General features: G+C 40.0%; 1 protein-coding gene across 4 annotated transcripts; it reads right to left on the reverse strand.

Annotated features, from left to right (window-relative positions):
- Positions 1-285: 285 nt before the first annotated feature.
- Positions 286-19,660, reverse strand: septin3 (septin 3). Of its 4 annotated transcripts, XM_042485725.2 has the most exons (11): positions 19,454-19,660; positions 17,608-19,364; positions 12,580-13,017; positions 11,783-11,911; positions 8,635-8,716; positions 7,327-7,464; positions 6,586-6,703; positions 4,517-4,612; positions 4,201-4,297; positions 4,039-4,090; positions 286-2,887 (listed from the first exon to the last, which is right to left on the reverse strand). In XM_042485725.2, exons 1-11 carry the CDS (start codon positions 19,657-19,659, stop codon positions 2,758-2,760), a joined length of 3,243 nt encoding a protein of 1,080 aa, XP_042341659.2. In that variant the 5' UTR covers position 19,660; the 3' UTR covers positions 286-2,757. The 4 variants fall into 4 exon arrangements, with proteins under 4 accessions (XP_042341659.2, XP_042341661.1, XP_042341663.1 ...); XM_042485727.2 differs by lacking the exons at positions 17,608-19,364; positions 19,454-19,660 and adding an exon at positions 17,230-17,383; XM_042485729.2 differs by lacking the exons at positions 17,608-19,364; positions 19,454-19,660 and adding an exon at positions 17,237-17,372.
- Positions 19,661-20,434: the final 774 nt, after the last annotated feature.

The raw sequence follows: 20,434 nt of genomic DNA on the forward strand, positions 1-20,434 counted from the left end.
GGCAGTGAGGTCCCATTCAAGGCTATGTATGTGCCAAGAAACTTTTGGGAAATGATTATAACTGATTTGCTGTTATTGAGAATAGGTTCTTTTATCGATTCGTTCTGAAGTCTATGCTTATGTCAGTGATCTCTTTCTTTTATTCAGGACCAGGCAAGTTTCCCGATTATATAAACACAAATATTAATTTGAGCATTTTGAGGGTATAAATATTTATAATATAATATTTAACAATATTTTGTATTCGTTATTGAGACATTAATGACAACAGCTCTTTCAAAAAAACATGGGAATGTGCTTTTATTAAATAAAGAATAAATTACAATAACACATTAATGTATAAATAACTCAATATAACACTGAAAATTATATCTCAATGTGTCACAGCAACGTTGAGAAAGTGGTTATTAAATAAATATAATACATTGTGAAGTCATATTGATTCAGGGGGATGAGTGATATGTAGATAGTGGGCTGTCAATTTAGTTGCAGGAGTTAGGACAGCAGTGTTTTTACCCCATGAAATAGCGATTTAATGAACACATCACACATTCAGAAGTAGTTGATAAGTTGATGTAAAGTTGCAGTGATGTGTGATCTGATTGGCAGTAAGCAATCAGGCAATATGAACACAAGCATGCACACATAAATTCAAATTTCTGCTTGAAAACCTTTGACTGCACTACAATCACAGACAACTATCATCAGTTTCTTGTAGACGTCACATTTCATATCAAAATCGCACAGACGAGTATGATTGTATAAAATGATAATTCCACTTAAAACAAAAAAGATTGATACATATTGAAAAAACTGAATTACTTGTAGTTTTGGCATATTTGTGCTCGACTGCAGACACTGCATGGCAGAACAGTATAAATCTTGAGTTCCTGAAGAAGACTTGGTAAACATGTTTACGACTAAATAAATCAAACTGATTGGGAATAATTACACCAACACTTAGAGTGCATACCATTGGGGTAATATAATTAAAGCTTCTTGTAAACTTGAATTCGAAAGATATATTAGTGGCAAGAGTGGAGGAATCAAACTCTGTAAACTTCATCAGCAAATAAGAGTGGACTGTGTAAAAATTTAGCTGAAAATCTCAGCTGTCCAAATGACAGAGGACCTGAAGCCGGGGATTTGTCTTGCTCTACCAAGTCACTGCTAATACATGGCAGAGTGCTGCCCCCAAGTGGTGAACATGCAAACTTCAATTTAAAATGTTATTAACACAAATACTGCTCACCACATCAGCGTTCTGTTATGTTCACAAAAACTTTGTACAACACATCAAAGAATCTTTAAAAAGGTTTTCTGTTCATCTATTTTAAGGTATGGTGATTACACCCTTGGTCAAATTTCTTTTGGGTCAGAAAATATTATTTTAAGGAATGGCCAGTGGGCACAGTGAGAGAAAATGCATTAAATTTACAGTGCCTAACAAAAAACATGAGCAAAGGGCAGTCATTTTCAAAGACTGGTTCCCACTATGTATGAATTACTCCAGCTGACTGAGCTTGTGTATGAAATTTGATTTTTTTTTTACAACATTATTGGCCATGCTTAGCCTTTATTTCTATAAAGTAACGCAGCGTAAACTACATGCTGCAGGCTTTTAGATTAAAATTTAAGTTGAATGCATATTGTCCAATTAGCAGTCAAAATATGTCATATGTCTGAGTCCAGAAAGCATATGCAATATTTATTAAAACCACTGATCTGTTTTAGAATTATCCTCAATGCAAGAGCATGCACAGCTAATGCAGATGGGCACAAATGCAATGGAGCACATTTCTTCCCTCCAAACCCACTGTGGTGGAACAAAGCATGCCGAGCGTCGTCGTCCCACAGTGTTCAGTCTGTGTGCACGATTACGGTGAATCATGGAGTCACAGAATCTGCAGTGTGCACAGTAACAGTCAATTACACACACACACACACACACACACTGCCGCCCACAGAATTATATTCAATATGTGACTGATGTTGCAGCTTTCTCCCGTTTTAGTATGCAGGTCTGTGCACGCAAACTATTTTTAAATGGAAAATGAGATGTGAACAGGGTGGGAGAACATTAGAGCAATTTCATTTGTTTTCTCAGTGAGGGTGGGTATGGAAGAAGACAGCACAGCTTGCAGTGTTTGTTAAGCCCTCCTGACAGTAAAGCCATGAGGATTCTCTCTTGGTAGAGCAGTTGCTGATGAGAAACTTAAAAAGCAATTTGTACTGAGTCAACTGCAGAACTGTCTCATGCATTGCTACTGCGCAAGAATTGATTTTAGTATCTTGCAAATCAAATCAATAATTTTATTTGTCTGAATTCAGACATCAGTTGCTACACAACACTAAAACTTAAAAATTTGCCTCTTATTCACAAAGCCTAAGAATGTGGCACTTTCTTATCTTACTCTACCCGCTCGATGATACAACAAGGTATTGGCAGTCGATAAATTGTCAGCTTAATAATGGCACTAAGTTATCTGTTTTGGACTTTCCTTTCATTCAAATATTCACAGGAATTACTGTGAAATGAAACCAGATGTGTTTGATATGTGTCTGTCAGGAATAAAGTGTAGGAGACAATGGATGGAGTTAACGATCAGAAAAAAATGAAATGTTTAAATGACTGAATTTACAGATATAATTGTTTCCAAGCATGCAGCGATGCCGCGGTGACGATAATAATAATATTCTGTGGATTCATCTACCAGCTTCATTGCACTGTTTTTAGTCTCCTTCTCACTGAACTGACTACAGGTTGCTTTCTTGGGTGTCATTGGAGGATATGGGGTGAAGACCTCCGTTCTCGTTCAGTCTCTTGGCACGATAGGTTTCATAATGAATGTTGTGAGTGACCTCCTTCAGATCCTGGAGGTGAGACCTGAGGAAAACAGATACAGGAACACACAGTGGGACATGTTACTAGTTATTTATATATCTAGGCGTCAGAGTTATTGTGTTTTTTTAAAAAATATACACAGGTATTTTCTAAAATGTTACTGAAAAAGGATCTTTTCTAAAACTCCTTCCATGTTGAAGATGTTCAAAAACTTAAAGTTTTTTGCCTTTGTGAGCCATCACAAATGAGGCAACATTTTGTGCAGTTGCATAGGAGGCTGAAATAGCGCTGGTTCCTGGACCTCACTAACCGGACTTTTCACATGTTTACACCCAATAGCACCTTCCTCTAATGGCCACTTGAGGCTGTCTCCAAGAAGGAGTCAATCCCCAAAAATTCAATCTTGATTGCCCCCTGGTGGCTGACTGCAGTATAGGTCATAAAGCCCACCCCTCCATGTTAGTAAAGGGGCCAAACTAAAAACTAGTACATGCCAAATAAAATTCTCCCAAAGATGGTTTCTGTCACACCCTCATCACCCTCATGTTTGTTCAAATGTGTGTTCTATGATGAGTTCGGTTTTAATGAGTTATTAAATTACACAGAGACGGGATTTTCCACCATGACTGACAGCTGTGACAGCCAATCCATGCACTTGCATTCAATGGGGCTGCTTGGACGGGTATTTTGGCGGGAACTCCCCCATCTCACATATCCCTTCTGCGCCGAATCCGGCTCTAAAAGACATCACCATCGCAAGATAGAAATGCCCATATCTCGGGTATTTTAACCTCACAGCATAACGGGGGTAAGTGGGGGTGTGTTGTCCATGCTTTTAGGCGTAAATGTACAGTAACCCTTCCACTATATTGCAGAACAGAGACATCAGAATGTGCTATGTAGAAAAAAATGATTTGTTAAAAAATCACCATGAAAAATTACCATGAAAAGGTCTTTAAAAAGCATTAAATCTAAGTGTCTGATACCTGTAGACATCCTGATTAATCTGCAGATTACTCCATAATAACAATTAATATTAGCTGCATTTTTTTAACCCATTATTCATGTTGCTAAAATAATAGCACTGATTAAGTTTCCCAGTATGGTATATCCTTTTATTTCTCAATGCTCTTTAAATCCAGTTTATTGCATCACAGTGGGATTTTAATAATACATTTAAAAGACTATTTTACCTGATCACGAAATCTCTCAGCAGGGCAAACTCACAATGGTTTGGATTTTCAACTGCAATAAAAATGGACAATATTAAATGTCATATCTCGTCCTGTTCCTGTCACCATCACCATCTTTTCTATATATTATGAATGTAAATGTTACTTATTAAAAAAGGCCACCTTCTACGATGCCCCACGCTGTCTTCCTCCCCAGAACTCGTTTGCCATTCACTTGATATTCTTTGTCGCTGCCCACCACAGCAAAGGGCATCGTCTCCTATGGACACAGACATTTCAACATGGGTCAGTGTACCGAAGAGGGCTGCACAAGCTTTATGAGACGAAACAAATACACGGCCCCAGCGCCCTGGCATTCTGTTTGGAGGAAGCAGTGTGTGAGTGTATGAGGGAGACAGCGGGTCGAGCTGGGTAGAGAGGGGAGGTTAGAAAGACTCATTGGACAAATGTGTGTGGAGGAAAGAATAGAGCCACTTACTCTGATCTTGTCATTGTCGCTCTTGTCCTCCATGTCCTCATCAAATTCTTTCTGCGGGTAAAACTCAATGCCGCCCATCTCCAGCTCCTTCCTTACCTACAGCACAAACCAATGTCAGGAGACAGCACACATCAGTGACACGTCTCATCTGAGCACTGTCTTTAAGTCACTCATGTACACTCTGGAGAGGCTGTGGGATCTAAAGTCTGGAGACTGATACAAACACTGATAATAAAGCAAACACTAGTATTTATGGTACTGATAATACTGATACTAATACAAACACTGGTTTGTATAATATTGATAATACTGACACTAATACTGGTATTTATAATAGTGATAATACTGATACAAATACTGACACTATTACAAACACTGTTTCTTATAATAATGATATTGACACTGGTATTTATAATACTGATACCGATACAGACATTGTTATTTATAGTATAAAAAAGGCTATTGTCCAATATTGGCTTACAGGATTATTAAATCATTTAAATATGACATTTTTCACCATTGTTGATATTTTATAGACCAAACAACTAATTGATTAATCCAGAAAATAATCGATGGAATAATCTGCAATAAAAATAATTGTTAACTGCAGTTCTAGTGCATATGAAGGACGAGTGCAAGTAACAGAGTGCTGACTGCACTTCCAGTAATGGCCATCACTGGCATCAATAACAAGGATTACATATAGAACTTTTAAGAAAAAAATTAAATCATGCATTAGAATTTTTTGGCCACTTAGAGGCAGAAAAAACAAGCTCTAAACACAACGTTGACAAATTACTACCCTGTAAAATGGATACATCAAAATTGTTAGCAAACAGCTTTTTTTTATGCATCCAGCAGAATTAGACAACATTGGCATTCATTTGTGCTTTTAGTCACATGATGAATGTGACATGCACTCTTCTTTTTTCATTTTTTTTGTCTGTACCAACTCCTCAGGGAAATATCTGGCTCTGTAGCTGCTAAATGCTCAGTGTTTACCAGCTGGTCACTAATTGTGTCTGTCTGCAGTTTGGTGAGGAACAGTTAATGTACAGCGGGTTTATCAGAAATCTTTCACTGAAATCAGCTGCCTGCTGCAGCCAAAAACGGCACATGAGAGCAGAGAGACTTAACCAAAAAAAAAAAAACCTTAAACCTTAAATCCCATAGGCCGTGTAAAACAGTAGATGTTGCCACTGTTTATGCTGACTGGAACTGAAGGGCTGAGTGATGAGTCTTTGTTGGTTTGTCACTATGAGCATTCCTATTTAGTTTCTATTTAGGATCCTCATTAGCTGCAGCATAGCTGCCACTACTCTTTATGGGGTCCAGTACATATTCATAACATTTACAGTGTATAACATATACCGTACATAACAGATAACGGTAAAAAAAAAAAATAAATAAAAATACAAAAAAAGACAAAAAAAAAGGAAAACAAAATAGAAAAAACAAAATAAAATTATGAAATAGATGTAATGATAATAACCAGAACAACTTATAAAAGAAACAAAAATAATAATAATTAATATATAATTTTAATTATGATAATATAAATCAAAATCAACCCTTTGCAGGCACATCAGTTCATCAAACACATTTCCCTTTTTCAGAACTTAATTGGTTCTTCTAATTTGTTGTATTTTTTTCAGCAGATGCCATTTCACCAACACTGACTTGCATTTTACTGGTTCTTTGCTTGATGCATGTAGGGAGTGAATTCTATTCATACATTGCTTGATACATTACTATTTGTTTGATTGCATTTGTCTCTGTTTTGGGAGGTGTAAATTTACCCCCAGCAGCATGTCTCATTCACATTACACATAGTTATCTGATCTGTTTTTTAAAAAAAATATTGATACGAGCAGCTTTATAGACCAAAACATGCACGAAACAGGATATTTTTAAGAGGACATATAAATTTGTCTCTGTTGAGAGCAAATGATGTAAAATGCCTCAAATACATTGTTTTGATAACTACTGACATCGACACTGACATATAAACATATACCGTTACATCCATTACGTCTACCTTTAGTGGGATCATCATTGGTGAAACTCACCCGCTGTTTGAACTCCTGTCTCTCCTCAATGGTCATTGTGTCCGCCTTTGCAATGACAGGAATAATGTTGACCGAGTGACTCAAGCGCTTCATGAACTCGATGTCTAATTGCCGAAGACTGGGACGGACAGAAAGAGAGCAGAAAAGACAAAGAAGGAGAGTGAGTAAGTAGACTCAGGAGCTGTGATTCTGCAGGAGGCTCGCATGCGACAGTGAAAAGAGGGTCAGGATAACAAACAGCAGAGGGAGGCACGGGGGTTTTATTTGTCATGTTTCATACGTCTCATTACCTTTCCCCAGTCTTGTAGCGCTCACAAAAGACTTACAGTGTGGATGCTATTTGAAAAGTGGGCTTATCATTGGACAAAGCTTGTGTCCCAGTTCTTGTTCGCCTGCACACAAAACACCCTGTCGCTCTCAATTACCCCGGCTAAGAAGGATGGGATACACTGGCTGTAATACACAAAAGACTGTATCCGTTTATCCATTAAAGAGCAATTTCACAGTTGTCAGCGGCAGCTAATTGTGAGTTGTTCAGAGAAGAGAGTGTTGTCTGCAATATAAAGTAGCTCTCTTGATTTAAGGCTTTGTTAATCTAAAATGAAATGTTTTTGGATAAAGGGACACGAATGCTGTTACGCCGTATGTACGCTGCTCTCTCTGCCAACAGATTACAAACAACGCTTTTTAGACCAGATACCTCCTTTTACTTGTCTCTAGTTCTGACAAAGTTGAACTCACGAGTGTCCAGTTGGGGAGATGAAATAGAGACAGCAGTGCACCCTGGTGTCGGGGATGCGCTTCTTTCTGGTGATGTTGACCTCCTCCTTCAGGAACTTCTCATACTGCTCATTGATGTACTTGGAAATTGGCTCCCAGCTGTGGATATGACACAAGAGGTCAGCTCGAGAGAAAACGATTACTTGAGCAAGAAAAGAGAAGGAGGAAAAGAAGACTTAACCTGAGGAGAACCATACAGGAAGTAAATGCATTGTTGCATTTTGTAAGGTGACAAGTGAACTAGAATTACTAACTTGTATGCCTTCGCACACCAGTCAAGCTGAGCTTACAGTTTATATTCATGTCTGTGAAAACACGAATGCGTCACACACATGTTCCCCCCAGCAGCACAGAAGATCTATACAATCAGCACAGCTTCAAGGCGGACAATCGAGTTTAGTGCCAGTTCAGAATCGATGTCTCCCCTTCTGTTCCTGAGATGTGACGTTGAGTAATGGCCAGAAAAGTGTTTTTGCAGAACATTATGTCATCAACTTTTGTGTGAAATGTTGTCATAACTAGTGTATGAATTCTTGAGTCAAAAACATGTTTTGTGAGGTCACAGTCACCTTGACCTTTGAACAACCAGATCCATCAGTTTATTCTTGAGTTCAAATGGATGTTTATGCCAAATTTGAATAAGTGCACTCAAGGCCCTCTTTAGATATTGCGTTCATGAGAGTTCGACAGATGTGAGGTCACAGTGATATCAGACCAACAAACTCTAATCAGTTCATGTTAGAGTCCCAGTGGACGTTGAGCCAAATTTGAAAAAAGATCCTAAAAGATTTTTTTCTTTTTTTTTTTTTAAAGATTATTTTTGGGGCTTTTTGCCTTAACTTGTTAGGATTGCTATAGCGTGATAGTTGGAGAAAGAGGGGATGACATGCAGGACATAGACGTTGTACATGGTGCGCCTGCTCTACCAGGTGAGCTAATGGGCTCTTCCTGAAAGGTGATATATATATATATCTATCATGTTCACGAGAATCAGAAAGATCAGGTCACAGTGACCTTTTAACTAAGACCACCAAAATCTAATCAGTTCATCTTCGAGTCCAAGTGGACATTTGTGCCAAAAAGAAATCCTCTCAAGGCCTTCTTGAAATATCATGTTTAGGAGGATGGGATGGAAGGACAGACAACACAGCAGCATGCCTCCAACCAGGGCTATCGCCGACATAGAGGCATAAAAACAGATCTTGCTAAGTTGAGGCAGTAATGATGACATTTATGAGACTTTAATCATGCACAAGTTGGAAAACCCACCAGTTGTCGTTGTTAATTTGGTCTCCGAAACCTGGCGTGTCGACAACTGTCAGCTTCATCTTCACACCACCCTCCTCAAGAACTTAAAAAAAAAACACACACACAAAAATGAAGAAAAGACAAACATAAACCACAGCTGTAGCTTTGTGTGTGCAAAATCAATTTTAAGCAACTAGTCTTGATGTGTGCACAGAAACAGCATTCAAGCTTGAAAGACAGCAAGCAAAGTATAAACGATCTCATTGAGATATTTTTAACATGTCGGCTGTGTCTCTCTGGCAACGTCTCTCTCTGGCAAGAGCGTAATGTTGTCAGGTCACTGTCGACCAGAGGCGATGTGTGCATGATCATGTCCTAAAACCGTAGCAACCAAACACTGAGCTCTTTCCAAGGGTTTGGCATTTCTCCATTTTTTCCCTGGTGCTGTTAAACCATCAAGGATGTGGAAGAGTTCAGTTTCTTCTGGTCCTAGATGCCGTAATGAAAACAGTACTACAGAATGCTTCATAGTGAAGAGTCCCCGTCTGATTTCATAAACAGCATGTGGAGCTGTCTGCCAGTGACTGATTTGATGCTAACACTGGGGGACGGGTGTCAAAGTCGGGATATTTTCAAATACAACACATAGTGGTTTGAAATAGGAGCAATCAGCTCTGTACTCAGGTTAATTGCGACTCTTTTCAAACCAAAATCATGGCTGATTCGTCCTGCACAGTTGGGTTTATTCCAGCAGCAGAAAGCTGGTGCGTTGTGGATGAACATCACAACATGAATGTTTTATGAGAAAGACTCAGTGATGAGCGAAACAAGTCTAACTCCTCGCTCTACAACATTGTTAGCGAGCCACAAATTGAGCCATGTTTACCTCTTTGTGTCGTTTGTCAGCAGGGGTCATTCAGTGTTGCCATGGAAACACAGCTCTCAGTTCAGAGACTGTCTGGTGTTATGGTAGAAAACTTTTAAGGGCATCTTTAGTCTTATGCAACTGTCTAACTTGTGATAGGCAAAGTAAGAAAGCCTAAATCACACCTCATCTACTTATGAAAGTAGATTTTATTTTCCAACTGCAAAGCCTGTGTGTCTCGTTCGAGATGTCTTAATATTATAATGAAAATGTCAGACAAACGTGGACTGCTTGATAGCTGAAGTCTGCACCCTGAGAAGGTGGAAAAATTTGGGACATTGTGTAACGTCCAGCAGGATGACAGGATGTGTGAGACAAAAAAGAGACCATTCCAAAAGCACAGTCTGTCAAACAAAAGTCAAATGAAAACGAAAAGTAGTTCTGTAGTATGCGTGTGAACAAACATTATCCAGGCTTAAGATCAACAAGTCTGTCCACACAGGCCTGGCGAGACAGAAAAACACTTTGAAAATCCTCACAGTTAAGGACCTCACTCCAAGGATCCATGAATATGTGTCAATTGAAAGCTGTCTAAAAGACATCTCAAGAACAATCTGTTCTTGCCGATGACTAAAAAACAATTTTCATGATGTTTAAGTCACATTACTTGCTTTTTTAGACACTATGCCTCCCTGCCTTGACACTATTGATTTGGTTGCCTTTCCTGACTAACCACATTTAAACAAAACCCACTTTATATCATGGACACAATAGACTTTGAGCTCATGCTGGCACATTGATCAGAAAATTGAGTAACAGCAGAAGTCCCAAACACAGATTATCACAAAAATCTAGTGAGCTGATCCTTGAACAACAATCTGTCCACCAAATTTCAGCCTACAGATGCACCAATTTATCAACTGAACATTGATATTGGTCAATATTAACCTTTTTGACTGTCATTGGCCTATCTGTAAATTAGGTAATATTCACTGATGTCAGTGTCACTAACGGCTCCCCTAGAAAAAGCGTTTGGGACCAACAGAGATTGTTTCCTGGAGCAAATTTGCATCTCCTAGGATGGTGAAGGCATCATCCGCCCTACTCTGCCTCCGATTGGCTTATCATCACATTCTGACCCTGAACGATCCAACTCCTCTTTCCTAAACCTCACCAGTCAAAGGCAACAAGTACTAGCCAGTCAGAGGCAGAGTAGGGAAGGTATTGCCTTCGCTATCCTGGGACACACAGATTTGCTCCGTAGCGCAGGACGCAGGACGCAGGACGAAATGATGTGGTGAACTCACAATAACATTAGCTGTTAGCAGTCAGTGGCCAGAACTAACACTAAGGGTTTGCATTATGTTAAATTATGATGCATTCAAGCTTTCTTTAGTAAAAAACAGTATTGGGTGAAGGTAAATTGTAATATTTTCATGATGTGTGAGAGAAACTTGAATAAATACAGCTGTTTGAAGGAAAATATGTAACAACAACAGCAACAACAACAAATTAGAGGGAGTGACCATATATTACATGTAGTAAAAAGGCTTTTATAGCGGTTCCTTTTTTCAACAAAAAAGTTTTTTTTTCATGTAAACATAGAATATATTAAAGGTTCGTATTGTGCTCATTCAAAGATAAAGTAATGAAGGTCTGAATATCTTTTAAAGAGTAGTTATTTTTTTCTGACAATAACGATTTATTTGTTTTCCTGGCAGAAAAGCAAATGGACCTGACTTGACTAAAATCACGTTATTTTGTTTTCCTGGATTTATCTGTTTTCCTGGCCAAACTGTCATTTTAACATTGGTGCATCCCTGTTTCAGCCTAATCCATTTATTGATGCTTATATTCTAACAGGCATATGAATTCATAACTTTCATCCTACTTTGTTGGTAAAGCTAACTCCTCAAAACAGACACAAGCTGGGCAGGATTTTTTGTGATGTATAGTATAATATTCCAAAGCAATGTATCCAGAGGGAAAAATTAATTCCCCTGAACTCTGAGGGAACCACCAGCTGTGACAGTAAATGTGCCGTCACAGTAAACAAATCATCAAAGCCTCTCGCACAAAGTAACTGCAGAAGACACAGAAGTTGGCCAGCGCGTCCGTAGCTCAACTCGAATAAATGAGAAGCTCACTTGGCAGCTTCCAGCGTGCACTGATGGACTGTAAGTAGGCTACGTGGTACTTTTAAGAACACGGTCAAAGATCGTTAATTTTCTCTGTCAAATTAAATGCTGCTAAAAATGTCTGGCTCTAGAGAAAGAACAGAAGCTTCTCTCTCCCTGTACTCACCATGAGACATCGCTTTGATCTCCACAGTTTTGGGGATCTTCTCATCACGGCCCCATCCTGCGCTCCTCCTGCTCACCTGGGACTTGAATAGGGTGTTCACCAGAGTTGATTTTCCGAGACCACTGTGACCTGACACGAGAGGGAGGGAGAAAAATGTAAGGCTGCAGAGGACGGAAATGTATAGAAAAAGAGAGAAATTTATATTGCTTTGCTGTTCTCTGAGAACAAAAATCTTTTTTTGTGTGTGTTTTATTTGATATTACAGAAATAGACAGCAGATGACAGTTCATTATACAATTATGCCCACTTTCCTCTACCCACTCAAGCCTACCCTCCACAAACCACCCTCTACCCCATGGCACGAGTTATAATAATAATAATAATAATAATAATAATAATAATAACAATAATAATAAAAGTCATTTAAAAGACACAAAATAAACAGATTAAAGAAAAAAAACAAATAATGCGAAGGATTTTTTTTTCAAAGATTTACATGATTTGACTGACATTTTGATAATAAGAAAGGGTGCCATATTACATCACAATTTGCACTGGAGATCCAAACAATATCATTCATGGCCACAAACGACAAATGCATTTTAACACACACTACCAACCAATACTGCCTAAGCTGCCCTTCTTGCTATAAAATCCAGATGTGGTTACCATATTAAAAAAAAAAAAAAAGTCCTGAGACTCACATGTAAGAGAACAACAATCGTAAAAAGAACACACACACACACACACACACACACACACACACATATATAGTATATACTAATTCTGTGACTTACCGACCACCATGATATTAAAGTCAAAGCCCGTCTTCATGGTCTTCTTCCTCATCTGCTCAATGATGGTGTCAATTCCAATGTACCCCAGCAGAGTGGATCCACCGCCGGAGCTGTGGGAGCCTGCATGACCTCCATTGTGTGCCGCAGTGTGACCTCCAACATGACTCGCAGCATGGCTCGCAGCATGGCTCGCAGCGTGGCTTGCAGCATGCCCCACACCATGGCCCAAATTATGACTCACAGCATGGCCTGGGCCGTGACTCCCGATGGGCACTGGAATGGCACTTGGAGGAGGAGCTGAAACACCGCCGCCTCCTCCTCCCATACCTGTGCCCTGGGGCGGGAAGGGGTTGGAGGGGGAAGGACCCCCCACATTTGGGGGTTTGGCAGGGACGGCTGGTTTGGGTCTCACTTCTGGAGGAACTACGTCTGACATGTCTACAAAAAAAAAAGAGAGGAGGATAAAACATATAATTTGTCATCAACAGAAAATACTGCCACATCAAGAAGTAGGCCAGTAGAGCGAGCTGAGGCCTCCTCCCTTTAACTTGCTCTACATTAAAGAAATGGGTTCTTACGTCTTAAAGGGTTAGTTCACCCAAATCACTTAAACAACAGATTACTTATATTACAAATTACTTTCATGTACATATATGTCCACTCAGTGAGTTTTGATTTTAAGATACAGTATCTGTTTGTAAAAACAGATGTTGCTGTTGAACCTGAGTGAATTTGGGATTGGCCAGATCTCACCGGTCTACAATAAATACAGTGGAAAAGATATGTTTGAAGTAGGACTGGGCAGTATATCGATATTATATCAATATCAGTGTTTTCCACAGAATTAGAGTGTATGTGTCGCAGTTGCTGATGACTTAAATGTGTGTCATGTTAGCTGTGTCCCAATTCAGGGTCTGCATCCTTTGGAGGCTGCATTTGAAGGCTGATTACGTCACAACGCCGCGTGAAGGCAGTCCTAATTCGATGGCTCCTTCAAATGCAGCCTTCTTTTCCGTCATTTTGGAGGATACACTGCTATTATCCTTCACGGCCTTCCATATCCCAATATCCTTTGCGCGCCCCTGTTCAGCATTCGGAAATACTTTACATCATGGTGGCACAGAGCGGAGACAGTGATTGGCGAATCAATTTCATTTTTAAATGTAAGTTTTCTTTTGTTTGTCTCTCTTTTGTTTTTCCTTTCTTCCTCTCTCTCTCTCTCTCTCTCTCTCCTGGGCAGCAGAAATCAATTGTGACGTGAGGGTAAGGGCAGGAACATCTGGTGACACAACCAGGAAATCCTCCGAAGGCTAGACTGTCCCGAGGAGCCTTTGAAAGAGTCGCCTCCATAGACCGCATAAGCTGGGTTCTTCAAAGGATGCAGACCCTGAATTGGGACACAACTTTTTTATCATTCAGTCACCTCTCTCTAAATTCAGCATTTTTTGTGGGTCTGTCTATCCGTTTACAGCTGATCTGATCAGATCTGATCGGTGGATGAGAGGAACAGCTGTTGTGAGTTATTGCAAACTTTTAGATCCAGCAGAATAAATGATTAAGTTACACTTTTACTGCTCCTGCTGGTATTTATATTCCAACAGCGCTCCTATTAAACGGTCCAGCTCCAAAAATAGAAATTCTATTTGTGGAGGCAGATGTTTTATTTGTGGTGGGCCACCACAAATAAATGAATATGAGGGAAACCGTGAATATCGTGATATGAGATAATCTTAGATTGATGTTAGATTCATGATCTTAGATTTTGGATACTGTAAGTGTTGTCTTTTTTCTGGTTTTATAGGCTGCATTACTGTAAAGTGATGTAATTTTCAGAACTTATCAGACTGTTCTAGTCCTTATATTATTTGCCTTTACACACTCAGTCATTATATCCACATTTAAAATAATGTGAGCACTAAAGCTGCAACAGTCAAGCAACTTCTCAATTAGCTGATCAACAGAAAGTTTATGAGCGACAACTTTGATAATTAATCAGTTGACTGGAGTCATTTTTAGGAAGAAAATGTCTATATTTTCAGCTTCCAGCTTCTCAAATTTGAATGTTTTCCTAGTTTCTTGTCTACTGTGACAATTCACAGAATATCTTTGTTTGGATAAAACAAAACATTTCAGGATGTTACAATGGCATGGAGTGAGGTGGCACTCGCTGAAAATGTAAAAACCAAATCATTAATTCATATTGCTAAAAGAATAGATAATAAAATTCATTGGTACTTCCTAGTGACACCACAACTGAAACTATGTTCACCTCTCTTTTTTTAAAAATCAGCATACATTTTAGAAATAGATAGTAAATTATGCATGCCTTGACACCACTAGAGCTGAGTTACAAAATACTGTGCATTTGTGGGAACTGATCCTTTAAGTGGAGCAACAGTGCAGAGGGGCAGATGGTAACAGTAACAGGCATGTGGTTGATCACCTCATCCCTGCAGGGGTGTACACATGGATCAGCCTGCTGCCACGCTTTAAGTCACTGCTACCACGCTTTATAAGTCAGTGCATCCACAGCGTTAGATCCAGATGATACAGGTCAGTGAGGAAGTAGCTGTCACTTTGATTCATGCAGCTCTGTCCCCTTTCTCTGCCCGGCCCCCTGCTCCTCGCTGCCATCACACATACACTCACATCCACAGAATTATTTCAGTATTAACTGTGCAAGAAAATCACACTTTGAAGACTGAAACACAACTACTGATGTTAAGGCTGTTTCCTTTCTACAGTAAAATGTTGGATCTGGATCACTGTCCTCCAGAAGACTGAGCATCTCCTCTTGTATCTCTCCCTCCCTCTGTGGCTGTGTTTCATTCTCCTCTCTGTGTAAATGACGTGCTTCAGTTTTACTCTTTCTTGTATGTTTTGTATAATAACCATTCCAGGTCACATAGTGGTGAGATCTCAGGCTGGAGACACCTGGAAGCTGTTTGACATCCTCTGGATCCACCTTTTCAAAATGTGATCACATGCAATAACATCATGTGAATAATCTATACTGTAATTTTGTTGTGTCGGTCTGTCGACATCTAATGCACGTCTGTTCTTACAGGGAGAGGGATCCCTCCTTAGCTGCTCCTCCTAAGATTTTTCCACCGTTGAATGTTTTCTTTGAGGAGTTCATACTTACCCAAAGAAAAGGGGGCTTAAGGTGTCGTATGTTTTACAGATTGTAAACCCCCCCGTTAGGAGAAATTTGTAATTGTGATACGGCGCTACAAAAGCAAACGGACCTGACTTGACTAAAATCGCGTTATTTTGTTCCGGTTGGCCGCGCTTGTTAACGTTAACGCACACCGCGGCTCCATATTAAAGCAAACCATGTTTTATTTGTTCAAACACAACACATGAGGTTAGCTCCATCACAGCCTCTCCACCCCCATTGTCTCCCTCCAGTCATGCTGGATAATAACGTTACCGGCTAACGGCAGCTCTGCTAGCTGCTAGCTACAGCCCGCTAGCTAACGGCGGCTCGCGGCGCCGATGTGGTGTCACACTCACCGATTCACGTTCAGTTGACCCGCAGATCCGCTTTTTAGCTGACTGACTGATCAATTGTCGCTCTGACTCCGAGAACAAACGGTGTATGTCCACACAGAGAGATAACAAGATGAGGAGCGGTCATGTGATTCGTCCGGGTACCTCTCCTCTCCTTCCCTCTGGCCCCGAGCCCCCCTTTTCCGTTACCAAGGCGACAAGAGGAGAGGGAGTGGGGAGATGCAGCGCGCACGCGCAGTGTAACTTTTCATCAAATTGACTTTTTTTTGGTACAGTGCCTTCTGTCAGTGATACAGACTATTTTTAGGGGATATCTCGGATTGAATTATAATTCGATGATATGATATGGTGAAAATACAGCGCTTAGAGAAGTAATCAGATCCTTTACACGCGTAAAAGTATCAGTATATGAAGGTGTAATAATACACCATTACAAATACATAAAGCATTTAAAATTGTACGGAAATATTATCAGCAGACTGTGCTTAAGCCTCCTTGTGGAGGCAGAATGACTCCTGACATTGCTATTTTACTGTATATTTTTGAATTACTGGGCAATTAAGCTACTTATGCAGATTAAAAAATAGCAATTATTTATATATAATAATACATCATAGGCCAACATATAATATAGTACTGTATTATGTCTCATAAAAGCTTACTGTGTTGCTAAAGACTTGTAGCTATAAATGCAAGATAAATGTAATGGAGTAAAAGAAGCAACAACACCATCTAATTTTGAGTAAAACTAACAAACATATATAAAAAATAACATAAATTAAGATTAATAGTTATATTTACTTTCGTTTTTCAAGGTTATCAGTTTCCAAGTTTATTTTAAGTAATATCAACTTGTCAGATTTTACAGTGTGAAACCCTCTGACAATTAACTTAACTGGACTACACAACACTGCTGGACATACAGTTTACAACCTGTGGCAGGAAGATATTAACATCTTATATGTACTTGGTGGTAATTCTTTCTCAATCTCTATCCCTTGATAGCAGGATTTACAGTAGTATACTTTTATTTAACCAGCAGTTATTACACAGCATTTGCATGCTATTAGCGTTATTTTGATTATATTTAGTGACATTACTTTCTAAAAGGAAGTGAACCTCAATTGCACCACTCACATTTTACCTCTGAGTTGCCCTCCTGTCGTCCTTCTTTTGCTTTCCTTTCTGCATGTTTCTGCTGTGTTTGTTTGTCTCTGTGGAGCACTGTGCTGGCATGTCCTCCTGGACTAGTCGTCACTTTGATAGATACTTCTAACCAGCGTTGTCGTGTCTCTCCTCAGCATGTCTGTTACTCTGCTGATAAGAGCCGACATTTTGAATCCCTCTGCTCTCCTCTTTGACCGCCCCCTCATCTGACTGCCCCCCCCCCCGAAATGTATTTAACTCTAAAAAACAAAAAAAAAAGATTAAAAACAAAAATGAAAGAGTTGTATTATTTGGGGGATTGTTAACTTTTTAAAGTCTTCCAAGTGGTTTGGTTATCTCTGTACTCACCCACATACACTGAGCCCGGGTAATACATGGTGACGTAATAGGGGTCCTCTGGCTCCTCCATGATAAACGCTCTGCCTGCTGCAGAGTAATTTGGTCGGTCTAGTGAAGGGGAAGCTGTTGTTGTTGTCTCGTCTGCTCTCTGGTGCTCTGTGTGGGACTGCTGGGCCGGCAGGTCAAACACCCCCTTTGAACTGATGCCAAACCTGTTTGTGTCGAATTGGCAGTATTTCCCAGAGGGATATTCTGGTAGCTTTGCGGGTGTCCCATGACAGTCTGAGGGTGCAAAAATACCCGTTTGATTCAGTCCTGTGCCACTGAAGCTCACCTCTCTGTGGATTTTGTTTTGTTTGTAATCGAACTGATGTTTGTGTGAGATAATATCAGGCTCGGAGAGGGTCGTTTTTGAAGTGGCACACTCGACAGAAGCCTCCTGTGTCTGAGGTGCCACCAGACATGTCTTAAGTCGATTTAATCTGTGCGCACACTGAGGAGACTCTGTTTTGCGATCAATGTCTCTCGACTGGCAGCTGTAATCCTTTGAAACACAGTGGGACTGACTTATTGCACTCTTCACATCCATCTGTGCCGTCTGACTCTGAGCCTTTGACCAGAGTCTGTGTGTCTGAGGAGACTTGATAGTTTGTTCACAGAGTTTAGATGAATTTCCTGCAATTGTGCGCGTGATGTTTTCTTCTTGACTTCTCTTGAAATTAGAAAGAAAAGTATCCGCTTTTGTTTCACTGCTGATGTCGAATCGTCTTCTCCTGGTCTCAACATTGGGTGACTGTCTCAACAAAGGCTCCCTGGAGAACAACATTCTGGGAGTCGTCAGTGAAGCTGCACTTCTCTCAGAATACATCTGTTCATATGATTGGTCACCGGATGTGTAATTCCTCCTCTGAGGGTGCTCTATATGTCTCCTGTAAAGGCTTGACTGAGTAGCCGGTACATCAAAAGCCGGCTGCGACTCTCTTTGAACAACATTAGCAAACTGAATCCCGTCAGACTCTGAGAGAGATGTTTGTGTACCTGTCATTGCACTTGGCAGAAATCCCTGTTGCTGTTTGATGTTTGTCTTTGGTTTAAGGTTTGAGGTAACATCTGCACTCCTGGGCGGAGGTTTTGGTTTATCTTTTGCTATATTGTCTTTTTTACTTAAACCAACTTTGCCTTGTAAGAGGCAGGAGTTCTGAGACATGGCTGCGTGTCTCTGGGACTCATGTCGAGACATGGGACATGGTCTCCTCAATGCAGGGTTAGTGAAGTCCAGTAAAACCTCCTGATCAAGAATTTCATGCTTCGCCACATCTGAGGAGCTCTGTCCTCTGTCTTTTTTGTATTCGCGCTCAGTTTTAGCATTGGATATGGTAATGGATCGAGCACGTCTTTCTTTAGCGACAGGAGAAGGCTGCTTGCCTCCATGGCCATCCAAGGAAGTCGGAGATGGAGTCAGTCTGGGTGTTGGGACAGTAAGAGTTGGAGATACACTTGGCTTCGGCTGGTGCAGTAACGAGAAAGGATCACTGAGATGAAGAGAATCCCTTGGCTGTGGTTTCAGAGTGGGAGAGGTATTTGGCTTTGGAGCAGGGAAAATGGAGATGCTGGGCCGTGCAGGGAGAGTTGGAGAGCTGTATGTTTTGGGCTTGGCTTTCGGGAGGGTTGAGGCTTTTTCTCCGCGGTTCATCTGTAAATGCTGGCATGATTTACTCCAAGAGGGCTGACCGGATGTCTTGGAGGAACAAATTGGGACAAAAGATCTGTAGCAACAAGAGGGAAAAAAAGAAATATCAACTGGGAAATATTTGCTGTATTACATAAACCTGAGCTAGAACAGAATTTCATTTACCTGTCAGTGTTTGTATGTTTTGTGTCGTGTTCGCCATAGACGAGTCCCTTCTCATCAAATGACGAAATTTTAATAGCTTTCTTTTTGATGACAGGAGAAGAGAGGGACAGAGGGGGAGACAAACAGACTGACGGATGCTCCTTTGTTTGTCTGGAGGAGGCAGATACTTGAGGGATCAGAGGGGCCAGACGGTCAAAAACACTCATTCTGTTGTAAGGGGAGGAAATGAAAAGAAAGACAGACTCAACTGGTGGGAGTGGAGAAATGAAGGGAAATCATATTGTCAGATCCTTTTTTTATGTAAAAAGTGGTAATACCTCAATGTAAAAGTACTAAATAACAAGTAAGAGCTATATTAAAATATTACTTCAAGGAGAGCACAGAAATGTCTGCAAGTTCTGAGAGTAAAAGTACTGCTTTTCCAAAAAGTAGTGCCTGATATGACCATATTTAATATAATTAGACTGTTAATACTGAAGCAATAATATGTAGGTAGCATTTTATTGTTGTAGCAGTTTGAGGTGGAGCCAATTTTATCCACATGGGGTAGTTAAACCCTAACAATGCAGCATATTCTTTACGTTTTCGCTTTAAAATTTCTATCTGAGAAGAAGCAAGCATAGCTGTAAATCAGAGTAAAAATGTACATTCATTATTTCCTCTGAAATGCAGCAAGATAGAAGTATAAACTATGTAATGGGAGGAATCAAGTGCAGAAAAAGCATCTATATGCGTAAGGTAGTGCTAAGGTATAGCACTTCAATAATTGTACCAAGTTACTTTCAAAAACTATGTTTTTGAAAAATTGCCACTATGTGGCAATTAAATAGCACTATGCACAATTTTTTACAATCAAAAGCACAACTTTTGTGAAATCACAATTGAGGAAAACAGAGAACTAACCTGGCGTCTGAAGTGCTGTCTCTGTTGTTGACACGCTGAGCGAGTAAATAAGTCTCAGAGTGCGAGACGGGGAACTCA

The sequence above is a fragment of the Plectropomus leopardus genome, chromosome 3 (genome assembly GCF_026936395.1).
Source record: "Plectropomus leopardus strain MGB_pleo_1.0 chromosome 3, ASM2693639v1, whole genome shotgun sequence".
NCBI classification, from domain to species: Eukaryota; Metazoa; Chordata; class Actinopteri; order Perciformes; family Serranidae; genus Plectropomus; species Plectropomus leopardus.